Here is a 23698-nt window from a genome sequence, read left to right as displayed (position 1 = left end):
TAACTCTACCATTGTTTTGAATTGAATGAAAATTGATGGAACTTCTGACCTGTTTTGTAAAAAATAAAGCCAAGTGTTTACTATGAGCATCCATAAACAGAATATAATATCTATAGCCTTCTTTTGAAGGTGTGGGAGAGGGACCCCATACATCAGTGTAAATCAAAGCAAGGGGATAGTGATAAACAAAATCACAAACTGGAAACGGTAATTTATGTGATTTGCCAAGACAACATGCTTGGCACACATATTTATTTTTCTCAGAACATGGAATACGACAAAGATTCAAGACATGTTTGACAATTTTATTTGAACAATGACCTAGCCTTCTATGTCAGGTATCAAAATTATTAGCATGAACAATAGAATTATAGGTAGACATAGGAAATTTTGATCTTGGAGAAATGAGCTTCAGATCTTCAAAGACATAAAGTTTATCCTTCAGACGGCCTTTTTAGAAGAACCTGCTGAGTTTCCTGACATTTAACCACACACTTGTTAGAATGAAATTCAAAGAAAACACCATTTTCCTTTGCAAATTGGGAAACACTGATAAGATTTTTGGTTATATAAGGGACATATAAGAGATTTTGTAGGGTAAAATGAATATTTGGATTTTTTGAGTAAAAAGATGAATGTCCAACATGAGAAATGGTTAGAGCAGTACCATCTCCCACGTGCACACGATCACCTCCATTGTATTCATTTTTTATCATGAGATTGCCAAGATCATGTGTTAGATGGTGGGTAGCACCGGTGTCCAGATACCAAGAATCATCCACATGATTTGTAGAAGCCGCAAGCATATCCTAAACAGAGTGGTTGTTGGAGTCATCATTCTGGCTTTGGGTCACAGATAAGGTTGGTTCAATGAGATGTTCATCAAAACGATACCAACAGTGAAACGCAGAATGACCAACACGACCACAAAGTTGACATTGGAGTTTTGGACTACGACCTTGTGTGGAAGAAATGGAATTATGTCTACCACCGCGTCCTCTGCCACGATTTCCTGATCTACCTGGACCATGACCATGAGGAGTGTTGTAAAACCCTCTTCTTGATTGATTTTGACTATGTACAGTGTGTGATTGAATAGGGGTGGTGTCCCTTTGTTTGTGACGCTCCAATCTTTCTTCCTAGTGCATGAGAGAGGCTTCGATTTGAGGAATAGTGAAAGGTTCGGATTGGGTGAGACACGAAGTGATGAGCCCATCGTACTCAGGAAGATCATCAAAGATCGCATCAATATGTTCTTCATTTGTCAAGGGAGAACTGATTGAACCAAGGGTTTCAACAATTTGCTTGATTTGGACCAAATATTCGTTGATTGATCCCTATTTCTTGATGTTTCGAAGTTGAATGCGAAGTTTCTTGATTCGCGCTTTCGTTTGTGAAGAAAAATAGGTTTTCAGAATGGCCCAAATTTCATACGACCAGATGCAACCAACAACGCGAACGCGAAATTGATTGTCCATCGATTCCAAAAGCCAAGATTTGAGAAGGTTATCCTGCTATTCGAAATTTTCATATACAGGATTGACGGAATCTTTTGCCTCATCTTCTTTGGTGAGAAACTTCGAGGGAATCGCGTGACCCCTAGCGATATCCTTTAATGGTTGATTCAGCAAGTTGCATCCAGGTGATCAGGAAGTTATCTTCCGTGAGCTTGCTGGAAATTGCTGAAGAGAAGGTTTGAGGAACAAAGACTATGGAAGCGGAAGCCATGGATTTAGATTTGATTGGCTTAATCTGATACCATGTAAGGAGTATCTCAACATTCATTGATTTTGTATTATTTGAATTCTTGCATACGGAGATATGAAGATAAGACTTGTTTATATACATCTGGATGTAACTACTAACTACCCTAGCTATAAAGAGGGAGTTTGTTATAACAGCCTATAGGAAGTTATTTCCCTCTATCGTTTACAACCATAATATATAATAAAAACATATAATGACTTATTCAAATGCTTATTTACAAATATTAATCACTTTATTTTTTTTTCATTAATATATCCTAACACCACAATTTTCCCAGAAATATATAACACATTGTTAAAGATTCAAACTCCATAGTTGTGAAATAAACCACTTAACTTCTTAATTAATTTTATATATCTGATCATACTTTGAAATCAATTTATTTATTTATGAAATCAAGCACTTCTAGATCACTTCTAGTGAAGTAAATTTGACAATATTAACCATTTATGATAACAGCATTGGCATGTAAGTATATATATTTGGAGGGTGGAGGGAACAATATAATTCTCTTCAGACTTCAATGCATGCTTTATATATGGCTATGTCTAGATCTGAAGCAGTGTGAGGATGAGATAAAAATATGGTGGTCCAACCCAAAGGTTAGTGGACTACAGCCTGCTGCAATATCTCACTGAGATATAGCTATTATTGCTATAGCATTGGCTATAGGCCTTGTCTTGTTTCCAAGTATAGGTTTGTGATTTTTCGTAAGGACCAAATGAAATAAGAAACTATATCGTTGCTTTCACTTAATTGAATCCGACCTACAGATGGAGAAATAGCTTGTTTAAGTTTTATTTGTATAAGTTGCATAGAAAACAAAATTAATTAACAATATATACATTATCTAAAAAAATTTCAATTACCATAATTATAATTAGGGTGTTTGGACCTCTGGTGAAAACTCGAGACATTCCTATAAATTTTAGTTTTGTGGTCGGCTATGAAATTAATTTTCGATTTAGGGTTTGATCACACTTAAAGTTGATTGTACTGCTGGGAATGAATGTGTATGTTTAATATCCAATTCATCATGTTATTAATTTTAGTAAAAAATTATTCTTTATTTTATTATTATATTTATCATTTTATTAAATTGTTAATTTGACAAGTCATTGATTAAAATTAGAGACTTGTTATTAAGATAGAGATTGTGATAATGACAAACAAGTCCTTTATAATTTTAATCTAAATTGTTTTTTATCGTATGATTATTGTGAATAAGACATTAATAATCCAGATAAATCAATATATATGTAATGGTCTTTAATGGATAAAGATTAACACATCTCATTTATTAAATTGCATATATAAATAATGTATATGTGGATGTCATCATTGAAGTGACTCAATTGAGAATTCCTAATAATTAATATTACATTGATATGTCAATATGAAGTTCTTAAGAATAAATATAATAATTTCCTTTGACTTGAAATTATCTTAATAATTGACAAGTTATTTGTTATATTTTAATTTTGATTACCTAATATCTTAGGACATTAGTTGAATGAATATTGGATATGATTAAATACTTGTAGAATTAATGACTAATCAAGAATGAATCTATCAACTCTAGGTAACAAGTTTGAGTTCTATGATAGAATTAAGACTTGACTAGAATAATTGAATGACATTAATTAAGGAAAGAGTTTATTAAGTTATTCATTGATTAAATATAATGTGTTAACTTACTAGAGTTTAACAATAATATTATACTCTAGAGTTAACCTTGAGCTGGAAATGATGGAAGAAAATATTGTATTATTCTTCTATGGGTTCTTGAAGGTAAAAGATATTATTTTATGTTATTCAGATTTTAAGGAGTATTGCTAGATGTCTACCTTGATTAGTAAGTTAATTATGATTAATTTACTACTTATTTAATATTAATCATATGGGGTTACACACAAACGAGTATTTTAATTTTTGCAAAATAAAATAATTTGATAATTAAATTAGAGAATTTAATTTAATCAAATAAATATTTTAATGAAATATTATTATATTCTTTGCTGGCACCAAGAATATAATTAATATAAACAAAGAGTATTATTTTATAAATGTGAAAGTTGTCAACAAAATAAGAATAAGATTCTATTACTACATATCAGGATAAGATCATGTAATTAATTATGGTAGTTAGTCGTGTGATTATTTCGAAATTATCTTTGTCTTATATCACGGAACTTCTTAAGATAAAAGAATATGAGATAGTTTTTATTTCCAACTATAAAGATAAAGAGATATGAAATTATTTTAAATAAAATATCTTTTTGAACAAAGTCAAAATTCATATCTCTTTAACAACACTGTAAATAAAGAATCTACCGGAGAGAGCAAAGTGTATCAAACACAAACTAGAAAATTTCAAGCCTAGTTTTTAGACCTAAAAAGTAGAAAGAAAATTTATTCTTTAAACGTTTCACTCATCAAATAGTTGATAGTAGAGATTGGTCTCGATGTAAATACACGAAGAGTCTTTACATGAGAAAAATTTTATTGCTTCAAAAACGCACATAAGAGTACACAAATATGTTTTTCTCTACTTATTATTATATATCTTGAATGCAAAATATATCCTAATTTTTCACTGCAAATGTTAGGAACCCTTGTATGTGACTAACACGTCCCTTCCCTTCAAGAGTATATTTGGGATCGAGTCTCCCTACAAACTTAGCATGTGTTGTCAACTGAACAATACAATACTCATTAATTAGATATAGATTATCGGTATACATTATCTAATCTAATTTACTCCCTTCGTTTCTATTTATAAGATCCAGGATTGGAATGATGTTTGACATTTTTTATAAGACTCAATTTATAATATTCATTGCATTAATTATTTTTAGACTAAAACTACCCATAATTTAAAGAATAATATATTGATAAATAATTAGAAGAGAAAGAAATATTAAATATATGAATAATTTTAAAAAAAATTATAAATTTAAGATAAATTTATTACTATCAATTAAATTAACTATTTTTAAATGATTAATTAGATAATTAGATTTTATAAAAAGGAATGAAGTAAGTAATAACACATACAAATTTATAAACTATCAGTAGTTACATATAACCCTCCGACTATATGCCATATATCAGTCAATCTCTTGTCACACTTTTTGTTTTGTTCAACGCTGCTTTAGTAATTTTCTAACGAGTACATGGACATTTTGCTGCGGCTGGTATGCAAATTTTTACTCGTGCATGCATTTACACATATATTTACGTTAGTTTAATATAAATAGTATTTATTGTTGACTTAGTCTAGGTAATTCATCTAACAAACTTTATATACAATAAAAAAATATATTTCAATGACCTCTGCAACCAAAAAAGTTATATCCTAATACATAAAAAAAAATATTGTGAGACTCATACCGTTGATCTATCAAATTTTAACTTGTAAGTATAGAAGAAATTATGAACATTGCTCAAATATGATATTAAAGGTTGTAGAAGCCCTTTTTTTGGTATAGAGGTTGTGGAAACCATTTAATCTATTGTAAGAGTTGAGATGAGCCACCAACAGTTGTTATTAGTTCAAATAAAATTGAGTTTAGTCTCTTGATTTTAAGTAAAATCTTTAAGTTTGAATGTTGTAACTAAATAAAATTTAATTAGAAAGAAACTTAATTAAAAATGATTAATCAGATGTTTTAACAAAAATTAATTATTAATAAAATTAATAAATATTTCACAGCATAAAAAAATTAAGATGAGCTACCATGTCCCTTACAACATACCAAAGATTCTTCTAGTATTATACTTATGGGCCCATGCAAATTGATCTTTTAAGAGGTGTGCATTCTGCAGCAGAACACATACATGGTGTCTGGCATTGCATATAATCGTTGCCTCTAACACCAAGCAATGACCATACATAGCATACACTGAGCGTCCGTGCTGTACCAATCCTAATAAAAAAATTGAAGTGCAAGAACTTTAAATTTTACCATCATATTTATCACAGGTTTTATTAGGTCGATCACTTAATTAATCAGAATAATCCATTAATTGGTATTAGCAAAAGACAGTGAAAAAGGTTCCACAAGGTGAAGCATAATTTTGTGACATTGGTATTAGCAAACATCTCTCCTCACATATTTGATATTTCACAATTAATGATCATCACAATTTTTATTTTAATTTGATCATCAATCCTCGCAATTTTTTCGAGGAATATATATGCAGAATTTTCTATAAATTAAGTAGCATTTTCCATTTAAAAAACTCTTCGTTCATTCATTCATATTAGATATATTATATTCTTCCGTACACTTATATTTTTTATATCAATTAAGAAGGACATAAAACATAAATGATTGAAATTATTATTATTGTTAAATGTAAATGTGAAGAAATATCTTTTCCAATTTTTCCAATATAGGAGAGATCGAAAGACTCGAAGATTAATTTTTTTTAGTCTTTGTCTTTCCTAGTAAAAAATTTCAGTAGTTGAAAGGAATCGGACTCAGTAAATGTATACATTTAAAAATAAAAATAACATTTGTGAAGCATCAAGCTGTTTATGTTTTGTGCAATATATCATTAAACTTTATGGATTGGGAAAATTACTTAAAATTAAATACTCTTGGAAGATATATGAAACATGTTATTTCGTCTTATTTTTTCACATTAATTATAAATACAATTAATGTAAAAAATAAGACAAAAACAATAAGATGACACATCCTTTTAAGTGATGAGAATAAAACTTCATTTAACATAATATTTTATCTTATTGATAAAAATAACCCATAACATATAAATAGTTTTAAAACTATCTTATTTTGATACATAATTTTTTTATTACTTGTTTCGTAAAAAGTATCCAAAAAGATTATGTATTATATGCACGTAAAAAAAACTCATATATCTTCTTTACTGCTAAGTTTTACCAAGTCAATACAAAATTACACAAATAATATTTCATCTAAACCTAGTTTTTGCTTAAGAGTCAACAGCTGGCAAATGGATAGGGGGTGGGGGGAGCTAACAAAGGTAATTATTGGAGGCATTGAATACCCTAGCCCTACTAACATAACCAAAAGAAAAAATAGGGTTCCATTTACAATTTTATATACTTCTTTTGACCATGTCACGGACGCAAAAGACATATATATTTATCCGTAACAAAAAGGTAGTGCTCAATTTAATTTTATTAATTTATGATTCTTGAAGATGAATAAATACAATTTCAAAAATAAATTATATGGTATCTTTATGAATATAACACTCGTACCCACTAAGCCTTTTTCAGGGCAGAATCGTTGCCAGCTTCCTCCTTAAGCTGGATATGTTTGAATGGAGAATAGAAGATAAAGAAGAGGCAATATTAGAATTTTAATTTTAAATTGAGAGAGTTATGAAATATTTTTAAAATAAATAAAGAGTAATTAAAAATTTATCTGATTATATACCATTTTTATTTTAAAGTATTTAAATACTGATTCAAATTAAAAAATAATGACCCCTCCCTTATTTTCCTGTCAAAAGGAAAAGGATTATTCTTATATATTACTTCCTGATATAAAATTCTAAATTTAATTGAAAAATAACAAAAACCATGGATTAATTTAATTAGCACAATTTCATGTTAATTTATGTACGTGGTGGTATACAAGATGTGTCGAGGATAGTGTTCTAAGTTTTATCTATTTTTATATAAAGTATTACTATCCAGTATTTAAAAGCATAAAACTAAAAAATTAAAAAATATTTTTTAAAATCAATAGAAAATATGTATTAAAAATTATAGTTAGGATGCATTAAAAGTCAGTATATTGATAACAATTTTCCATATTTATTTTCATTCATTGGCTAGACACTACAAGAAATGTTTCATGTAGTGACTGAGAAAATGTCACTAGGGGTGTGTTCGTTTACAGGAAAAGACGGTAGAAAATGAGAGAAATAAATACTAAAAGGATATGTAATTGATATTTTTACATCTTATTTTAATTCAAAAAATTTATCTTAATCTACATATTTTTTCACCTACTGGCGGATCCTAAAATCTGTAGATAAAAGACGTTGTAGAATGTTTTTTTTTTTCTCTACAACAATGTTAATGAGATTTAAAATTAAAATAATAAGTAAACTACTTAAACTCCTCATCATTAGGCTAACTTTAATAATTATTGACTACTTTTTTTAAGGAAATTATTGACTACTTAAACACTTGTTAAAATTCTCCTTTTAATACTTCTGGTACAGTAAATTCTTTTTTAATACAAATGTTTTATTTAATTTCTTCAGCCGAGGAACTAATTAGTATTTGCTATTATTTTAATCTATATCAAAGCTTTTGATATTTAACACTACTTAATCTAGACATAAAAAATTACTCATAAGATTGTGACAGTATGAATACAAATATAATATTTTTAATTCAGTTAAATGTGGTGCTTTTAATGAATATGTCTATTTATCAATTTTAGCATTAAAGAAATAATATATTTTTTCGAAGGGAATAATTTTATGTTATTGATTCATAATAAAAACACATAAAAAAATCACATTTAATTAAAGTGTGAATAATAAATTAATTCAGATATATGCAATGCATATGCACAAATGTCCATTACATGCCAAGCACGAACTTAAAAATTACAAATGACATGAGTAAGAATACAAATATTTTAGTAACATTTAATCTAAACTTGATTAGGGTTCCTTCTAGATTCATTGGGGTTGAATTTGGGTCAAGTTGAAAGAAAGAAAAAAGAGAACAAAATCCGTGCTGTAACGAACGAATTGGATTCAGAAATAGTCCAAGACAACATAACCTAACCCAACTAAGGACTCTCCCAATTTGAAGTGCTTATTTGTCTCCGAAATTATTGATCATGTAGTATAATATAATGCATACAAAATATTTATAAAATAAAGGACGAATCTATCTTCAAAGCTAACATGGACATGAGATATTTGACCATGTTAAGACCCTCCATTTATTGCCCCCATCAGATCCGCATAATAATAATAAAAATAAAAAATACCCCACGCTAGAATACCCCCGTGTTGACCACCTTTTTGGAACAGGCCAATGAGAAGAGCGCGTGGGTCAAAGAAGGGTTTGGTGAGAGTGGGTGAGAGGAAGAAGAGTAGAGAACCGCGAGTAGTGAATTATAGAGAGGGGGCCACCATGTGAAATTGCCAACACTGTTCAAAACCAAAATGAAAATTGAAATTCTCTTCCTTTCCTTTGCCTTCTACTGAACACTCATACTCTCTCACTCTCCCATCCACGTCACCATAAAAGAAAAGAAACCCTACACACTCTTATTCTCACTCCTATTCATTCATTCAGCTTCCCCTTTTTTACGTCCCATCCTCTGTCTCTCTCTATAAAATTAAGGAAAAGCACAACATAATATTTCTATGAAAGATGAAAAAAAAATTAGATAATTATTTAATTATAATTCATTATATATAATAAAATTATTAATTTTTAAAATAATTTAAATAATAATTTATAGTTAAATCACGGTAAATATATAATCATTAAACTCATGTTGAAATTTCATTCGAATAATTCTTAATTCTCTTATTATATTTTCTTATGATAAGTTTTAAATATATTTAATATTTTTAAGATAATAAATATTTTTTACTTTTCATTTAATGCTTATCGTAAAAGGTAATACGAAGATTTTTAAGAAAATATAATAGGAGAATTTAACCTTATTCATCTCACCATTAATTTTTTAAAATTTTTATTTATAAAAAATTATTATATTATTAAATTCAATGAATGGCTAGGATCAATGTGTGCAGCGGGGATGTGTTCCCACGCCTATTCACAATAGATAGATAGGAAAAGAGAAATAAATAAATGGAAAAACATTCATCCAATACCGGAAGTTTTCGGTATAAGAGAATGGGTGATTGGCTCAATTTTATAAAAGCTTTTAAAAATATAAGGAATTTTTTTCAAGAAGAAACCATGAAAATTAGCTTTTAAAAAAGTTAATTGAAGGTTAACTTTTAGATAACTTGTGTTGTGCGTAGTTTTTTTTTTTTTTTTATACCAAAAGTCTCAATTAGGAGTGAACACCAATTGGTTACATTCAGATTTGACCAAAATATCAAAAAGCTGAAACAAACCAAAGAAGTAAAAATTTACATTGATAATGTTTGATTGTGTTGTTAGCTTAGTCAGCTAGCGAATCGATCAGGTCGCAATTGACTTGAGTCACTACATGCAGAGAGTAATCTTTGAAGCCTTGCCTTCTTCCTCTTCTCAACAAAGCAATGTAGCTCTTTCTTCCTTCCTTCACTAAAAGCATTGAAGTGTGTTCTTTATGAGCATGTGTTGGCCTCACCTTTCTCACTAAAAAAAATATTTATTTATTCCAATAATCAAAATGAAATATGACTTTTACGTATGTCACAATGTCACCTCTCTCCAATGCACAGCATAAATATAAGAACCAATTTTTGTCATAGAATTCAAATAAGAAACCTGCATTAGAAATTACCTTAGATCATTCGCGTTTCTTCGTAAAATGTAAAACTTTAATCATTAAAGTTGTATTAATACCCAATGAATATTTGAAATTATATTGTTATACTTGGTATTCGAGGCCCAAGAAACCTCCAGAAAGCGAGAGAGAAAAGGAAGGAATGTAATGTATTTTATTCATGCCTCAACTGTTGATTTACATGGTATTTATAGATGATTAGAAGCTTCTAGATGCCTTCTAACAGAACTAACAAGCTGAACAATTATCCTTCTAACAGAAATAACATAAAAGATTCCCTCTAACATCACTGAAGCTAATCTTTGTGCCCCACACCCGCTACGCGCCCCACTCTGCATGGCTTCATTCATACTCCTTCAAATACGTTGGAGTGGACCTCACCCGCAGTGGCCTTGTCCTTGTTTCTACCTGCACCTCCCTTGCTAACGGTACCCCCTCAGTACCCTTTCTCGTAACACTCCCGTAACAGAAGGCTTGAGAAGAGAAACATGAAAAACAGGGTGGATGCACGAGTACTCTAGGAGCTGCAACTTGTAAGCGACCTTACCCATACATTCTGATGTGAACCTTACGGGGCGGATCGCTTGATACAGGCTACGAATATTTGGATGACGCCACTTCCAGTGAAGGAAGATAAGTCAGGGTAGACGCCACTTCCGGTGAAGGAAGATAAGTCAGGATAGACGCCACAAGGATTACCTTGATAAGTCTGATAATTGGTTCAACAAGGAACCCAGAGAGAAACTCTCACCAAATTTTATCAAATGCCAAAAGTTCTTTTATTCAAAACAAAAACCAATACTTATAGTGTAGCTGAACTAAAAGATAAAAATAGACATGGGCCTTCTAAACAGTTTGGGCCAAAATTACAATAAAAATAAATTATAACTAAAAACTTATTTAACTTGAGCCTTCAAATTAGTTTGGGCCTTCAGCAACAATTAATAGTCTTGATAGTGTCTTTGCCTCTGGGCCTTCATCCTTCTCCACTTGGGCCTTCATCCTTCTCCACTCGGGGGCTTTGTCCTTCTCCACTTGGGCCTTCGTCCTTCTCCACTTGGGCCTTTAGTCTGTATTTGGCCAGTTTCATGATTCTCATCATTCCTTCCTTCTTGGAAAACATTTGTCCTCAAATGTCTAGGATCATCACCGGGTTCAACTACCACTTCCTTCCTTTTCTTGTTGACTTGCTTGGCATAGCTTTCATTCTTCTTTGCAATTTGCACCTTCACTTGGTCATACAATCTTTTCATATACTAAACTTTGACATGTGCATCCTTACGTTGAGTCTCTTGGGGATTGCTTTTGTAAGTTGGCATGTTAGGCAATGAAGCTCCGGGGAGGAGATCAACTTGATGTTCTATGCCTCTTGAAGGTGGCAGTCCATGAGGAATCTCCTTAGGAAAGACATTTTTAAATTCCTGCAATAAGGGTTGAACACTAGGAGAAATAGAAATAGTAAACTCATTAGAATTATCAGTAGAAATTTTACTGTCTTTGTAATACTGTAGATTGAGTGATTCATGAGCAGGTAACACTTTCCTCACTTCACTCGCTTCTGCAAAATAATTAAATTTTCTCTCATGTGTATCACTCTCTCTCTTATGTGTATCACTCTTTTCCTCGGGTGTATCACTCTTCTTTTTCATATTCCTTTGTGGTGCCTCCCTATTTTCTTTCTCTTGTTCTTTCTTTTCTCTCATTCTGATTTGGTCATCACACACTTCTCTAGGGGATAGAGGTTTAAGAGTAAACGAGGAAGATTTGGCTATTCGTCTGTAGGGCTCTCCTTTGTTACGGTTCAACAAACGTTGCATTTGTGTAGTCCACGCATCCAGAAATAAGCGCTGAGATTCGTCCAGTTGATGATATACACTACCATTGTCACCAGCTCTTGCCATGATTAAGGAACAAAGAATTTTGCAGTAAATAAAAAAAAATTCAGAACCTCACCACACTCTACTCACGTGTTTCTCTCTTTGATGGTAGTTCACTCGTGTTTGATGCTCTCAATATAGGCTTTTGTGTGATGTTTTCACTCTTGCCTTTTACCACTCACTCCCTCTTAAGTTCCTGGATGAATCAAATTAGACACACAAGGTATATAACAGGAAAGACAATTTAATTATCACAGACTGTGTAGCAAATTTAATTTGGATAACAAATCAGATTTGATTTTGGTTAACAGATTAGACTTGATTTGGATTTAGATTTGATTTGGATAACAGATTAGACTTGATTTGGATAGCAGATTGGATTTGATTTGGATAACAGACTAGACTTGATTTGATTTGGATAACAAATTTTGATTTGATTTGATTTGGATAACAGATCAGATTTGGATAACAAATTAGATTTAATTTGGATAACAGATATGATAACAAATAAGATAATAGATAAAATAGCAGATAAGATAACAGATATGACAAGTAAACTTTAAATGCTCATAACTTTTGCTACGGTTGTCTGTTTGAGGCCCACTATATATCAAAACACTCAGAATTCAGAAGAGAATCCAGATATACACAATTTTCTGCCAAAAAAAAAGCCTCTAACTGCCTCAATTTCGTGTTCAAAGATCAAACACCCACTTTTTCTTTTTTTCTCTTTCTTCTTTTCTTCTCTTTTTATTTCAAAATTTCTGCAACTCTTTTTTTACTTGAAACAGAACTCAAACAAATTTTTTTTGACACAAAGTCTGAAAGATACTAGAAACAAGAACAACAACAAGAACACAAACGTGACAAGAACAAGAACGAAACAAAGACACAAACAAGAACGCAACAAGACGCAAACAAGAAAACAAATAACAAAACAAGGACAAAACACGAACCTGGACAAATTACAAAGAAAAATAATAGGATAAGATAGAACCTGTATCAAGAGCCGAAGCTTTAATACCAGATGATGTGAACCTTACGGGGTGGATCGCTTGATACAGGCTACGAAGATTTGGATGACGCCACTTCCGGTGAAGGAAGATAAGTCAGGGTAGACGCCACTTCCGGTGAAGGAAGATAAGTCAGGATAGACGCCACAAGGATTACCTTGATAAGTCTGATAATTGGTTCAACAAGGAACCCAGAGAGAAACTCTCACCAAATTTTATCAAATGCCAAAAGTTCTTTTATTCAAAACAAAAACCAATACTTATAGTGTAGTTGAACTAAAAGATAAAAATAGACATGAGCCTTCTAAATAGTTTGGGCCAAAATTACAATAAAAATAAATTATAACTAAAAACTTATTTAACTTGAGCCTTCAAATTAGTTTGGGCCTTCAGCAACAATTAATAGTCTTGATAGTGTCTTTGCCTCTGGCCTTCATCCTTCTCCACTTGGGCCTTCATCCTTCTCCACTCTGGGGCTTTGTCCTTCTCCACTTGGGCCTTCGTCCTTCTCCACTTGGGCCTTTAGTCTGTATTTGGTCAGTTTCATGATTCTCATCACATTCAGTAACTCAAAAAGGGCCATAGTATCGTTATCCCAATTTCGAGTAAGTTGCACCAGTCACTGATGTCTGCCTGTGTGGCCTAAGTTTAACCATAACCCAATCCCCCACCTTGAATTCTTGGTCATGACGGTGACGATCAGCATTAGTTTTCATACGGTCTTGAGCCTTGAGTAGCTTGCGACACAACAGCTCAAAAACAACCTCGCGTTGACTCAGTATCGCGTCCACTGCTTCTACGTTGGAAGTGCCAGAAATGTACTAAGGATAGGTGGGAGGTTTCCGGCTGAAAGTGATTTCGAAAGGTATCATTCCTGTGGTGGAGTGGCATGATGTATTATAGGACCACTCAGCCTAAGGTAGGTAACGCCCCCATGTCGAAGGTTTCTCATGCACGAAAGCCTGCAAGTATTGTTCCACGATGCGATTTGTTACCTCCATTTACCCATCTGACTGTGGGTGGTACGCGGAGCTTAACCGAAGCTTTGTGCCACTTAATGTGAAAAGTTCTCGCCAAAACTTGCTAATAAACAATGGATCCCGATCCGAAATGATGCTCTTGGGCATGCCATGGAAGCGACCCACCATGTTTACAAACAAAAGAGCCACCGTATGGGCGGTGTGTTAAGTAGGTAGCATGCCTAAATGCAGTCCCTTCGAAAAACGATCAACCACCACGAAGATGTATGTGTTGCCGTGATACACTGGAAGACCAGTGATGAAGTCCATGGATAGGTCTTCCCATGGTCGCGTCGGAACTGGGAGAGGACAAAAAAGCCCTGCTGGTTTGCGGTTATCGTATTTAGTGTACTGACATGTCACGTAACCTGCGATAAACTTTTGGGTATCCTCCTTGATCGAAGGCCATGTGAAGTTGTCTTGCAGGCGATGTAGAGTCTTTTGCACTCCCATATGACCACTGGTAGGAGATTGGTGGAACTCTTCTAGTAAAAGCTTGATGAAGGAAGAGTTAGAAGGGAGCCAAATGCGTCCTCGGTGCAGGATGAACCCTTCAGTCAGTGTATAATCCGCATATGCTACAGGATCTTCTCGAATGCGATCACGTAAGTCCAGGAAGGCCGTAAGAGAAGCTAATTCCTTACGAAGATCTTCAAGGAAGACGAATCGCGACATGGACAAGAGGTAAAGAGAGGCAGCTTGGCATTCCATGGCTCGCGACAACGCGTCAGCCACGACGTTGGACTTCCCGGCGTGGTACTGAATTGTATAGTCGAAGCCTAGCAGAAGAGCTAGATATCGATGCTGCTCTGGTGTTTGAATGGTTTGGTTCATGAGCTCACTTAGGCTGCGATGATCTGTTAGTATCACGAAGTGGTGCTCCAAAAAGTACTGGCGCCACTTTCAAACCGTTGTTGTGATTGCCGCTAACTCACATACGTATGTAGATGAGTTCAGTAGTCTAGGACAAAATTGCTTACTGAAGTAAGCGAGAGGGTGGCCTCCTTGCATCAGAAATGCCCCCATACCCGCACCTGATGCATTTGTCTCAACCACGAATGGTGCACTGAAATCCGGCAACGCGAGAACTGGAGCCGCCGTGAGGGCATTCTTGAGGTTCTGAAATGCTTCAGCAGCGTCCTGGTTCCAACTTAATTGCCCAAGGCACAAAAGTTTCGTGAGTGGTGCTGCCAAGGTTGCATACCCTCGGATAAACCTCCGATAAAATCCAGCGAGGCCGAGAAACCCGCGCAAAGCTCGTGGAGAGCGAGGTGTTGGCCATTGTTGTATGGCCTGAACCTTCTCTGGTATCGGTGTGACTCCATTACCAGTTACCATGTGCCCGAGATATTCTAACTGCTATTGCGCGAATGTACATTTCGAGCGCTTAAGGGAGAATTGTCCTGCCATTAACACCTGAAAAGTTGTTTCTAAATGGAGAAGATGATCGTGAATGGTTTTGCTATATATCAAAATGTCATCAAAAAAGACAATGATGTATTTTCTTAAGTATGGCTGAAACAACTGGTTCATCGTGGCTTGAAAAGAGGAAGGAGCATTTCATAATCCAAAGGGCATCACCCGAAACTCGTAGTGCCCTTGATGAGTATGAAACGTCGTCTTGCTGATATCGTTTGGGTTCATCAATATTTGATGATAGCCTTGCATCAAACCTAGTTTAAAGAACCACTACGCCCTTCCCAGTTCATCGAGAAGCTCGTCCATCGTTAGAATGGGGAAACGATCGCGCACGGTGATGGCATTGAGGGCTCTATAGTCCACACAAAAGCGCCATGATCCATCTTTCTTCCTTACCAATAAAACAGGTGAAGAAAATGGGCTGGAACTAGGTTGTATAAACCCTCTCGCAAGCATGGCTGCTACTTGTTCTTCTGTTTCTTTCTTTTGAAAATAGGGGTATCTGTAAGGCCTAACATTCACTAGGGTTGAGTTTGGTAATAGGTTGATGGTATGGTCTGTTGGCCGTGACGGTGGCAGGTTCATGAGAGGCTGGAAAAGGGAAGCATATTTGGTTACTAATGTATCGATTTCTGGTAAGGGGTGGGTCGTTTGAGGAGTAAGTTTGGTGGTTGATTCAATACGAATGTGAAAAAAAGTGCTAGTAGGATTTGTGTGAGCAAACCTGCGTAATTGCGAAGGTGATACCTGCTCAACATCCTTCTCGCGATCTCCCTACAGCTCGATTAGCTTGCCATCCGTGATAAACTTTATTGTTAAGGCGCCGTAGTCTGTTAAAACTGGTCCAAGGGTTTTTAGCCATTGCACTCCTAGCACTACATCATCTCCACATAAAGGTAACATGTGGAAATCAATGGTGAAAGATTGTTGTTGAATATGGACCTGTACGGCGGTGCACAACTGATGGCAGCGAATCTCCTCTCCATTCCCCACCGTGACACGGAGTGGTGTTGTTTCTGTTGGCTTTAGCCCTAAGTTTACTACCACGCGATTATGGAGGAAATTGTGTACTGCCTCCATCTATCAAAATACTAATAGGTTGATTGTTGATAAGGCCTTTCAGACGTAATGTTTCCGGTGCTAGGTGACCGGATAACGCATGGAGACTCAGCTGTGCCGGTGGTGATTCTGGTAGTAACTCTGGTGTAGGCGAAGCATCGCGCAGTTGGTCTACTTCCACCATAGGTTCCTCATCTTCCATGACTAGCAAAAATAAGGAGGATGCACACTTGTGTCCTCGAGAGAATTTCTCGTCACAATGAAAACATAGCCCCTTCTCGCGATGACTTGCCAGTTCTTCCGGCGTCAATCGTTTAAAGGGAATGGATGTTGAGTTGCGTACTGGTTTTGGAAGCAGTGACGGTGTCGTGTTTGCGGATGAAGAACGTGCAGTGGTGGATCCTGCCGTGGAGGTTGGTGTGCGATATGGTGAAGGGCGACGAGCATCAAGTAACTTTCCTTCCTGTAATCGTGCGTATGACACTGCTTGAGCTAACGAGATAGGTTGCAGCACCTGCACTTCTCTGCGAATAGATGGACTCAATCCTGAGATAAAACAGCTTAGTACAAATTGCGCCGGTAAACCAACTATCCTATTTGCTAGGGATTCAAACTCCGAGAGGTACGCCATTAGCGACGAACGCTGCTGAAGTTTGCAAAGTAACCCCGTAGGATCTTCATACGTTGTCGTAGCAAAGCTCGAGTGAAGGGCGTGAAGGAAAGCTGACCACGAGGACAACTGCGCGTTACGATGCATCCACTGGAACCTTGACAATGCTGGTCCCTCCATGTAGAAGGAAGCTATCGTTAATCGCTCCTGATCCGGCATTGCATGATACTCGAAGAATTGCGTGATTTTGAAGATCCAGCCAGTTGGATCGGAGCCATTGAATCGCGGAACGTCCAGCTTCATACGGTGCAGTGGATTGTGCGATGGTGTCTAACCTGCCGATGACGATGGCAGCGTTTGCGATTGTTGCTGATTTTCTTCGAGTTGCGACATTCGGTGTAGGAGATCGCCAATCTTTGAGTTCATGGCGAATTGTGACGCTATGAGTTATGCAATTGCGTCTTCGAGACGATCTATGGATGCCTTAGATCGCGTGGATTCCGCCATTGATGCTCAATGAAAGCACCACTGTTATACTTGGTGTCATACCCTAATTTCATCCGGGGACCATCCGTTTGTTGGGATGCGACCCTCATTTGACCACTTCGAGGTATTTGGCACCCATCGTTAGGCAATCCGTGAAGTTCCGTGACATGCCGAAAGTCGAAAGGAAGCATCATTGCACAATCCGTGAGGTTCCGTAACATGTCATAAGTCAAAATGAAGCATTGTTACACAATTCGTGAAGTTCCGTAACATTCCGGAAGGCAAAAAAGGGATGATTGTGTAATCCGTAAGGTTCCGTGACATTACGGAAAGAAAACAAGTATCGTTATGAAATTCGTAAAGTTTCGTAACGTTACGGAAAAATAATCAACAAAAAAGACAGGGGGTGTATTTAGTAAATAGGGGGTACAAATAGCAACCATACCCACTTGGGCCTTCGAGAAAGTTGTCCAGAAGGCGGTGCCTTCTGGAGGAAGCAACCTAACTCGCTTGGGCGAGCTGGGTGGCAAGGTCCTCCCTCATTTTCCTATAAATAGGGGGAGGAGGGAAGAACAAAAATGTTCAACCCTCTTGGTATCTGAGAATCACTTAAAATTAGTGAGAAAAATTGTTTCCGTGAAGAAAATCCAAGCCGAGGTGCTTCCGTAACGCTTCCGAGACGTTTTTGTGGGTGATTTCGCAAATATTTTCAACCGTTATTCGTCGTTCTTCGTTCGTTTTTCGTCGTTCTTCGGTCTTCAATCGATAAGTTCTCAAAATCGAACTTTTCAATTCATTCTATGTACCCTTAGTGGTCTCATTTGTTTCACGTGCTTTTATTTTTGTTTCATTTACTTTCCGTACCCCCTTTTGACATGCTTTATTCATTTATTTAAGTCATTTTCTCGTCTAATCAAAAATAAAATAAATTTCCACCGATCATTCGTATTGTAACACCTTTTAATTTCTGTTAAAATGAAATCCGACCGTTCGATCATGTCATAACCACGTTTAAAACCCAAAAGAGGCAAAATAATAATATAATAATAAAAAAATATCTTTTAGTAAAATAATCAAAAAGATCAATCGGACTTTTTTTTTTCTTTGAGATTTTTCTTAATCGAATTGACTAATAACCAAAGTGAAACTAAGGCTAAAATCAATTCATAAATCAAACTTTTGTCATCACCTAAAAAAGCCATTTTTAAAGGTCCAATGCCTTGAAATGGTTTTTTCCGCTTTTATTGGTTAAACGTAGATTTCTAAAGGCCTAAAATCAACATGTAGCTTTATTTCCTCTTTCAAAAATAATAAGAGATCATTAATGGTCCAATACCTTAATGTTTTCTCTCCTTTCAAAAAGAACCGAAAGATTGTTTAATGGTTCAACGCCTTAAATGACCTTTCATTCAATCAAAATATATCTTGCAAAAAAGATAAAAACAAACTTAACCAACACTTAGTTCACAAAGAACTACGTAGGTCTGATTTCCTCATCATAATTGAGGAATATGTAGGAGTAAGGGAAACACCCTCGTCAACCACAAAAAGATAAAAATATAATAAAATGGCATAAAAAGACGTAAGAACGTAAAAAAAGGAAAATAACATAAATTGAAGTCATATTTGCACATTTGATTAAAGGTTGTCGTCTCTTGCGACGGACATGTAGGGTGTTAATACCTTCCCCGTGTGTAAATACAACTCCCGAACCTTTCACTTAAAGTTCATAGACCACGTCTTTTTCGGTTTTTCCGACGTTTTCCTCAAATAAACGTTGGTGGCGACTCCGCGCATATTTCTTTCTTGGAAGATGCACCCGCGAGTCACGCGTCGCCCTCCCGCTGAAGGGTAGGTTGCGACACTTGGTATTCGAGGCCCAAGAAACCTCCAGAAAGCGAGAGAGAGAAAAGGAATGAACGTAGTGTATTTTATTCATGCTTCAACTGTTGATTTACATGGTATTTATAGATGATTAGAAGCTTCTAGATGCCTTCTAACAAAACTAACAAGCTGAACAATTATCCTTCTAACAGAAATAACATAAAAGATTCCCTCTAACATCACTGAATCTAATCTTCATGCCCCACACCCGCTACGCGCCCCACTCTGCATGACTTCGTTCATACTCCTTCAAATACGTTGGAGTGGACCTCACCCGCAGTGGCCTTATCCTTGTTTCTACCTGCACCTCCCTTGCTAACGATACCCCCTCAGTACCCTTTCTCGTAACATATATCTATTATTAAATCAACTTTGCAATATTTTTTTGTTATGTTATTCATTCGGTTGGATACACTTTAATTAATTTTGAATTTTTTACTAACTAAAAAGTTTTTTTTTAGCGGTGAATGAAAAACTAAAGACAGCAAACAAAAAAGAAAAGCCAAAAGAGATGAAGGAACCATACTTTGTCATCCAAAGAGCACAGAAGTTTGCTTCTCTATAAACATGAGGAATTGAAAAGTTCCATTGGAGATGAAGGAAAAACCTAATTCTGGAGATAATGGCATGATGAGGGTGAGTAGGAACATAGGTTTTGATAAGATCAATTGATGTTGAGAGTCAGTTTCACAAATCAAATTTATGATTCTCATTTTCCACGCCAGTTGCTTTCCCTGCAAAATAGCAAAAAGCTCTGCTTTGAGGTTTGTTGATAGACCACAGCTACCTGAGTAACCACCATACCATTGACCAATGTTGTCACCAATGATTCCACCAAAAAAGGTCGTGGCTTGCCAAAAGAGCTTCCATATACCATCAGGTGGAGTTGTCCACTTCACTTGACCCAAAACGCAAATTTTTTAAACGTTGTTTAAAGTAGTATTTTTTTTAAAAGTTAATTTCTAATTTTTTGTATTTTTTTTCTTCTTGTCATTAAATATTTATTAAATTTTCTTTTTAGTTTTTTTATTTAAGATAATTTTTTATTATTTTTATTTTTTCTGTAATTTTACATTTTTTTAACTATTTCAACAAATAATATTTATAATTCAATGAGATAATTTTTTAACTTTCAATTAAACTAATTTTTCATCCAATTTTATTAAACATAACCTATTTTCTCAATTTACTAACTAGAAACCCAAATTAACCTGCGCATAAACATGTTTTCTACTTGATTTAGCTGGGTTAATGGGTTATATTGGACGATTTGCATAATTTTTGTTTGCATAAAATGTTTTTTCTTGCATCAAACATTCAACTTGAAAATGTACAAGTCAGTTTTCTTTTCCTTATGATTGACCAAATTTATTTTGTGGAACCCACATTATTCAACGCATCTTATGTTAACCAAAGTAGAAAATCGATTTAGGTAACTTATTTATTTGTTTTATATTACATATTAAATAAGTTTTACTTTATTTAATTTTTAAATTTAACTTAAATATATTTTTTAATAAAAAAGGCTATTTTTTAAAAAAAATTAATATAAATTATCTTTTTTATATACTTTACATTGAACAACGATTCCCTCGAATAACTGTACTATGTATAATAAACAAAAATAATTCATAAACATTAAAAGCTCATATAAACCTAAAATAAAAAGAGAGAAAATGATAAATAAAATAATTAATATTTTTTACATAAATATAATAAATAATTAGGAATAAGAAAAAGAGATAAAAAATATCTATAGAATACTTATACAAATTTCAATATGATAAAAATTATAATATCACTTTTCTTTTTTAATAACCACAATTAGAATATATTTGGTTGAGATGATAAAAATAAAAAAAAATATTTAAATTAAAGTAGAAAATGAAAAGATTAGAAAGTATGAGAATGAGACTCTCTCGGAAACCACTTTATTTTTTTTATTTCTCTAGCTCATTTTTCGCTTGTCAAGCACACTCTTAGAGTATTTGACTTGTTAATAGAATCCCAAAATATCTAAAAAGTTTTAATCTTTGAGCAAGCTAGCCAATTACACTTAAAACTTCAAAATTGTTGTTTATTTTATACTGAAAAAATTTCTACAATCGTTAAGGTAAATTTAGCAGTGAGAGAGTTTGAGTAATATGTACGACATTAAAAAACCTCTAACACCAAGTACATGCAATTATTGTTAAAAAAAGCTAAAACTAAAAATCTTCCTCTCACGGTATACCTGTAGACGGTACTGTAGGCGATTCTCTTGAGAATACATTTATTATTTTTCACATTTTTTCACTTATATTTTTTTCTGGAAACGTATATCTACTCTCTTTTACTAGTATTATTATTATTATTATTTAATTTCGTTTTTTTTATTAAGTTTAATGGTGATCCCAAATCTCTGTATAAATGTAAAAGAGTAAAAAATATGAGTATGATAATAAAAAATTTATGTAATAGGATGAGAGATGAAAAAAGTTAAAAATATTAATAAAATGTTTAAAAGATTAGAGTGTTTGTGTATGACAATTTTATTTCTACTTCTTTTTCTCTGTCGCTGAAGTATGAAAAGACCAAAATAAAACGCTCCCTTCCCCCTTTCCCTCTCTCTCTCCTTTTCTTTCCTTCTCACGAAATCTCTCTCCTTTTCTTTCCTTCTAACGAAAAAGAGAACAAAAACCAGAAACCCTTTCCCCGTGAAAACATCTACCTCAAACCTCAAACCCTCATCACTCTCATTCATTCATCATACTAATCCTCGTTCCTTTCACTTTTCTATATACCCCAAAGCAAAAAAAGAAAAAAAAGTCACATAAACCTCACTTCCTCAACCTCAATCCAACACAACAACAAAAAAAATCAAAAACAAAAAAACCTCACTTTGATCACACAGATCACACACACAAAAAAAAAGTTACCTAAATTGAACCTACCCCAGTAGGTTCTACAAGCTCTTGATCATGGACTCAGCATCAGGGGAGGCACCACCACCACCCCAACCCACTTCAGTAGAAGCTCCACCACCATCAGGCTCTTCAGCTCCAGCCACATCAGCACCAGCACCAACACAACCCGAAGGATCATCGCCGGCGCCGCCGAGTCGCTACGAATCGCAGAAGCGACGAGACTGGAACACTTTCTTGCAGTACCTGCAGAACCACAGGCCCCCATTAACGCTTGCACGGTGCAGTGGCGCACACGTCATTGAGTTCTTGAAGTATTTGGACCAGTTCGGAAAAACCAAGGTTCATGTCACCGGGTGTCCGTACTTCGGGCACCCCAACCCTCCTGCACCCTGCACCTGCCCTTTGAAGCAGGCGTGGGGAAGCCTTGACGCCCTCATCGGGCGACTCAGGGCGGCCTACGAGGAAAACGGAGGCCGCCCTGAGTCCAACCCATTCGGCGCCAGGGCCGTCAGGACTTGCCTCAGGGAGGTAAGAGAAGGTCAGGCTAAAGCAAGAGGGATCCCTTATGAGAAGAAGAAGCGAAAGAGGACCACCATGACGGTATCCGCGGTGAGTAGTGGTGGTGGTAGTAGTAGTGCAGTTGCTGCTACGAGTGGCGGTGGTGACAGTGGTGATACCATTATTGGTGGTGGAGTTGGTTCTAGTGCTAGTTTAGCTTCTACAACAACTGCCACAGCTAATGTTACTACAACCACAGTATAGTTTTAATAGTTATTTATTTGTTTTTCTTTCTTTCCTTTTTTTTACATTACTATCTATTTTTAGTTTTCTAAGGAAATTAATTGTGATTACAAGGCTTATATAAATTCAGTTGCATATGCATATTTTATTATGGCGATTTTCCATCAACGAAATTTAGGTGTATATATTAATTGTTTATGTTTCATGCGCAATCATTCTGATCTTTGTGAGCTATTGAGCTAAAGTACTATTCGTAATGTCGTTATTCTCATGCTAGCTTGCTGTAGTTCACATGGCACTTCATCACTAGGTTTCTTCTCATTTGATATATTTTGCTATGTATATATATTTTTTAATTTGGTATTGTTTTTGGGAGGAGATGGTGTTTGATGCTTATGTTAAGATTTAAGGAATGA

The 23698-nt window shown here is 34.7% G+C and overlaps 1 protein-coding gene across 1 annotated transcript; it reads left to right on the top strand.

Moving 5' to 3' along the window:
• The first annotated feature begins 22191 nt into the window (after window positions 1–22191).
• On the top strand, window positions 22192–23433 carry LOC114374258 (protein LIGHT-DEPENDENT SHORT HYPOCOTYLS 5-like). The gene has a single exon (XM_028331880.1). It carries the CDS (start codon window positions 22596–22598, stop codon window positions 23301–23303), a length of 708 nt encoding a protein of 235 aa, XP_028187681.1. The 5' UTR covers window positions 22192–22595; the 3' UTR covers window positions 23304–23433.
• The last annotated feature ends 265 nt before the right edge of the window (window positions 23434–23698 follow it).

The sequence above is a fragment of the Glycine soja genome, chromosome 11 (assembly GCF_004193775.1).
Source record: "Glycine soja cultivar W05 chromosome 11, ASM419377v2, whole genome shotgun sequence".
Taxonomy (NCBI): Eukaryota; Viridiplantae; Streptophyta; class Magnoliopsida; order Fabales; family Fabaceae; genus Glycine; species Glycine soja.
The sequence above is the reverse complement of the archived record's forward strand: the minus strand, read 5'-3'. Positions and strand labels throughout refer to the sequence as shown.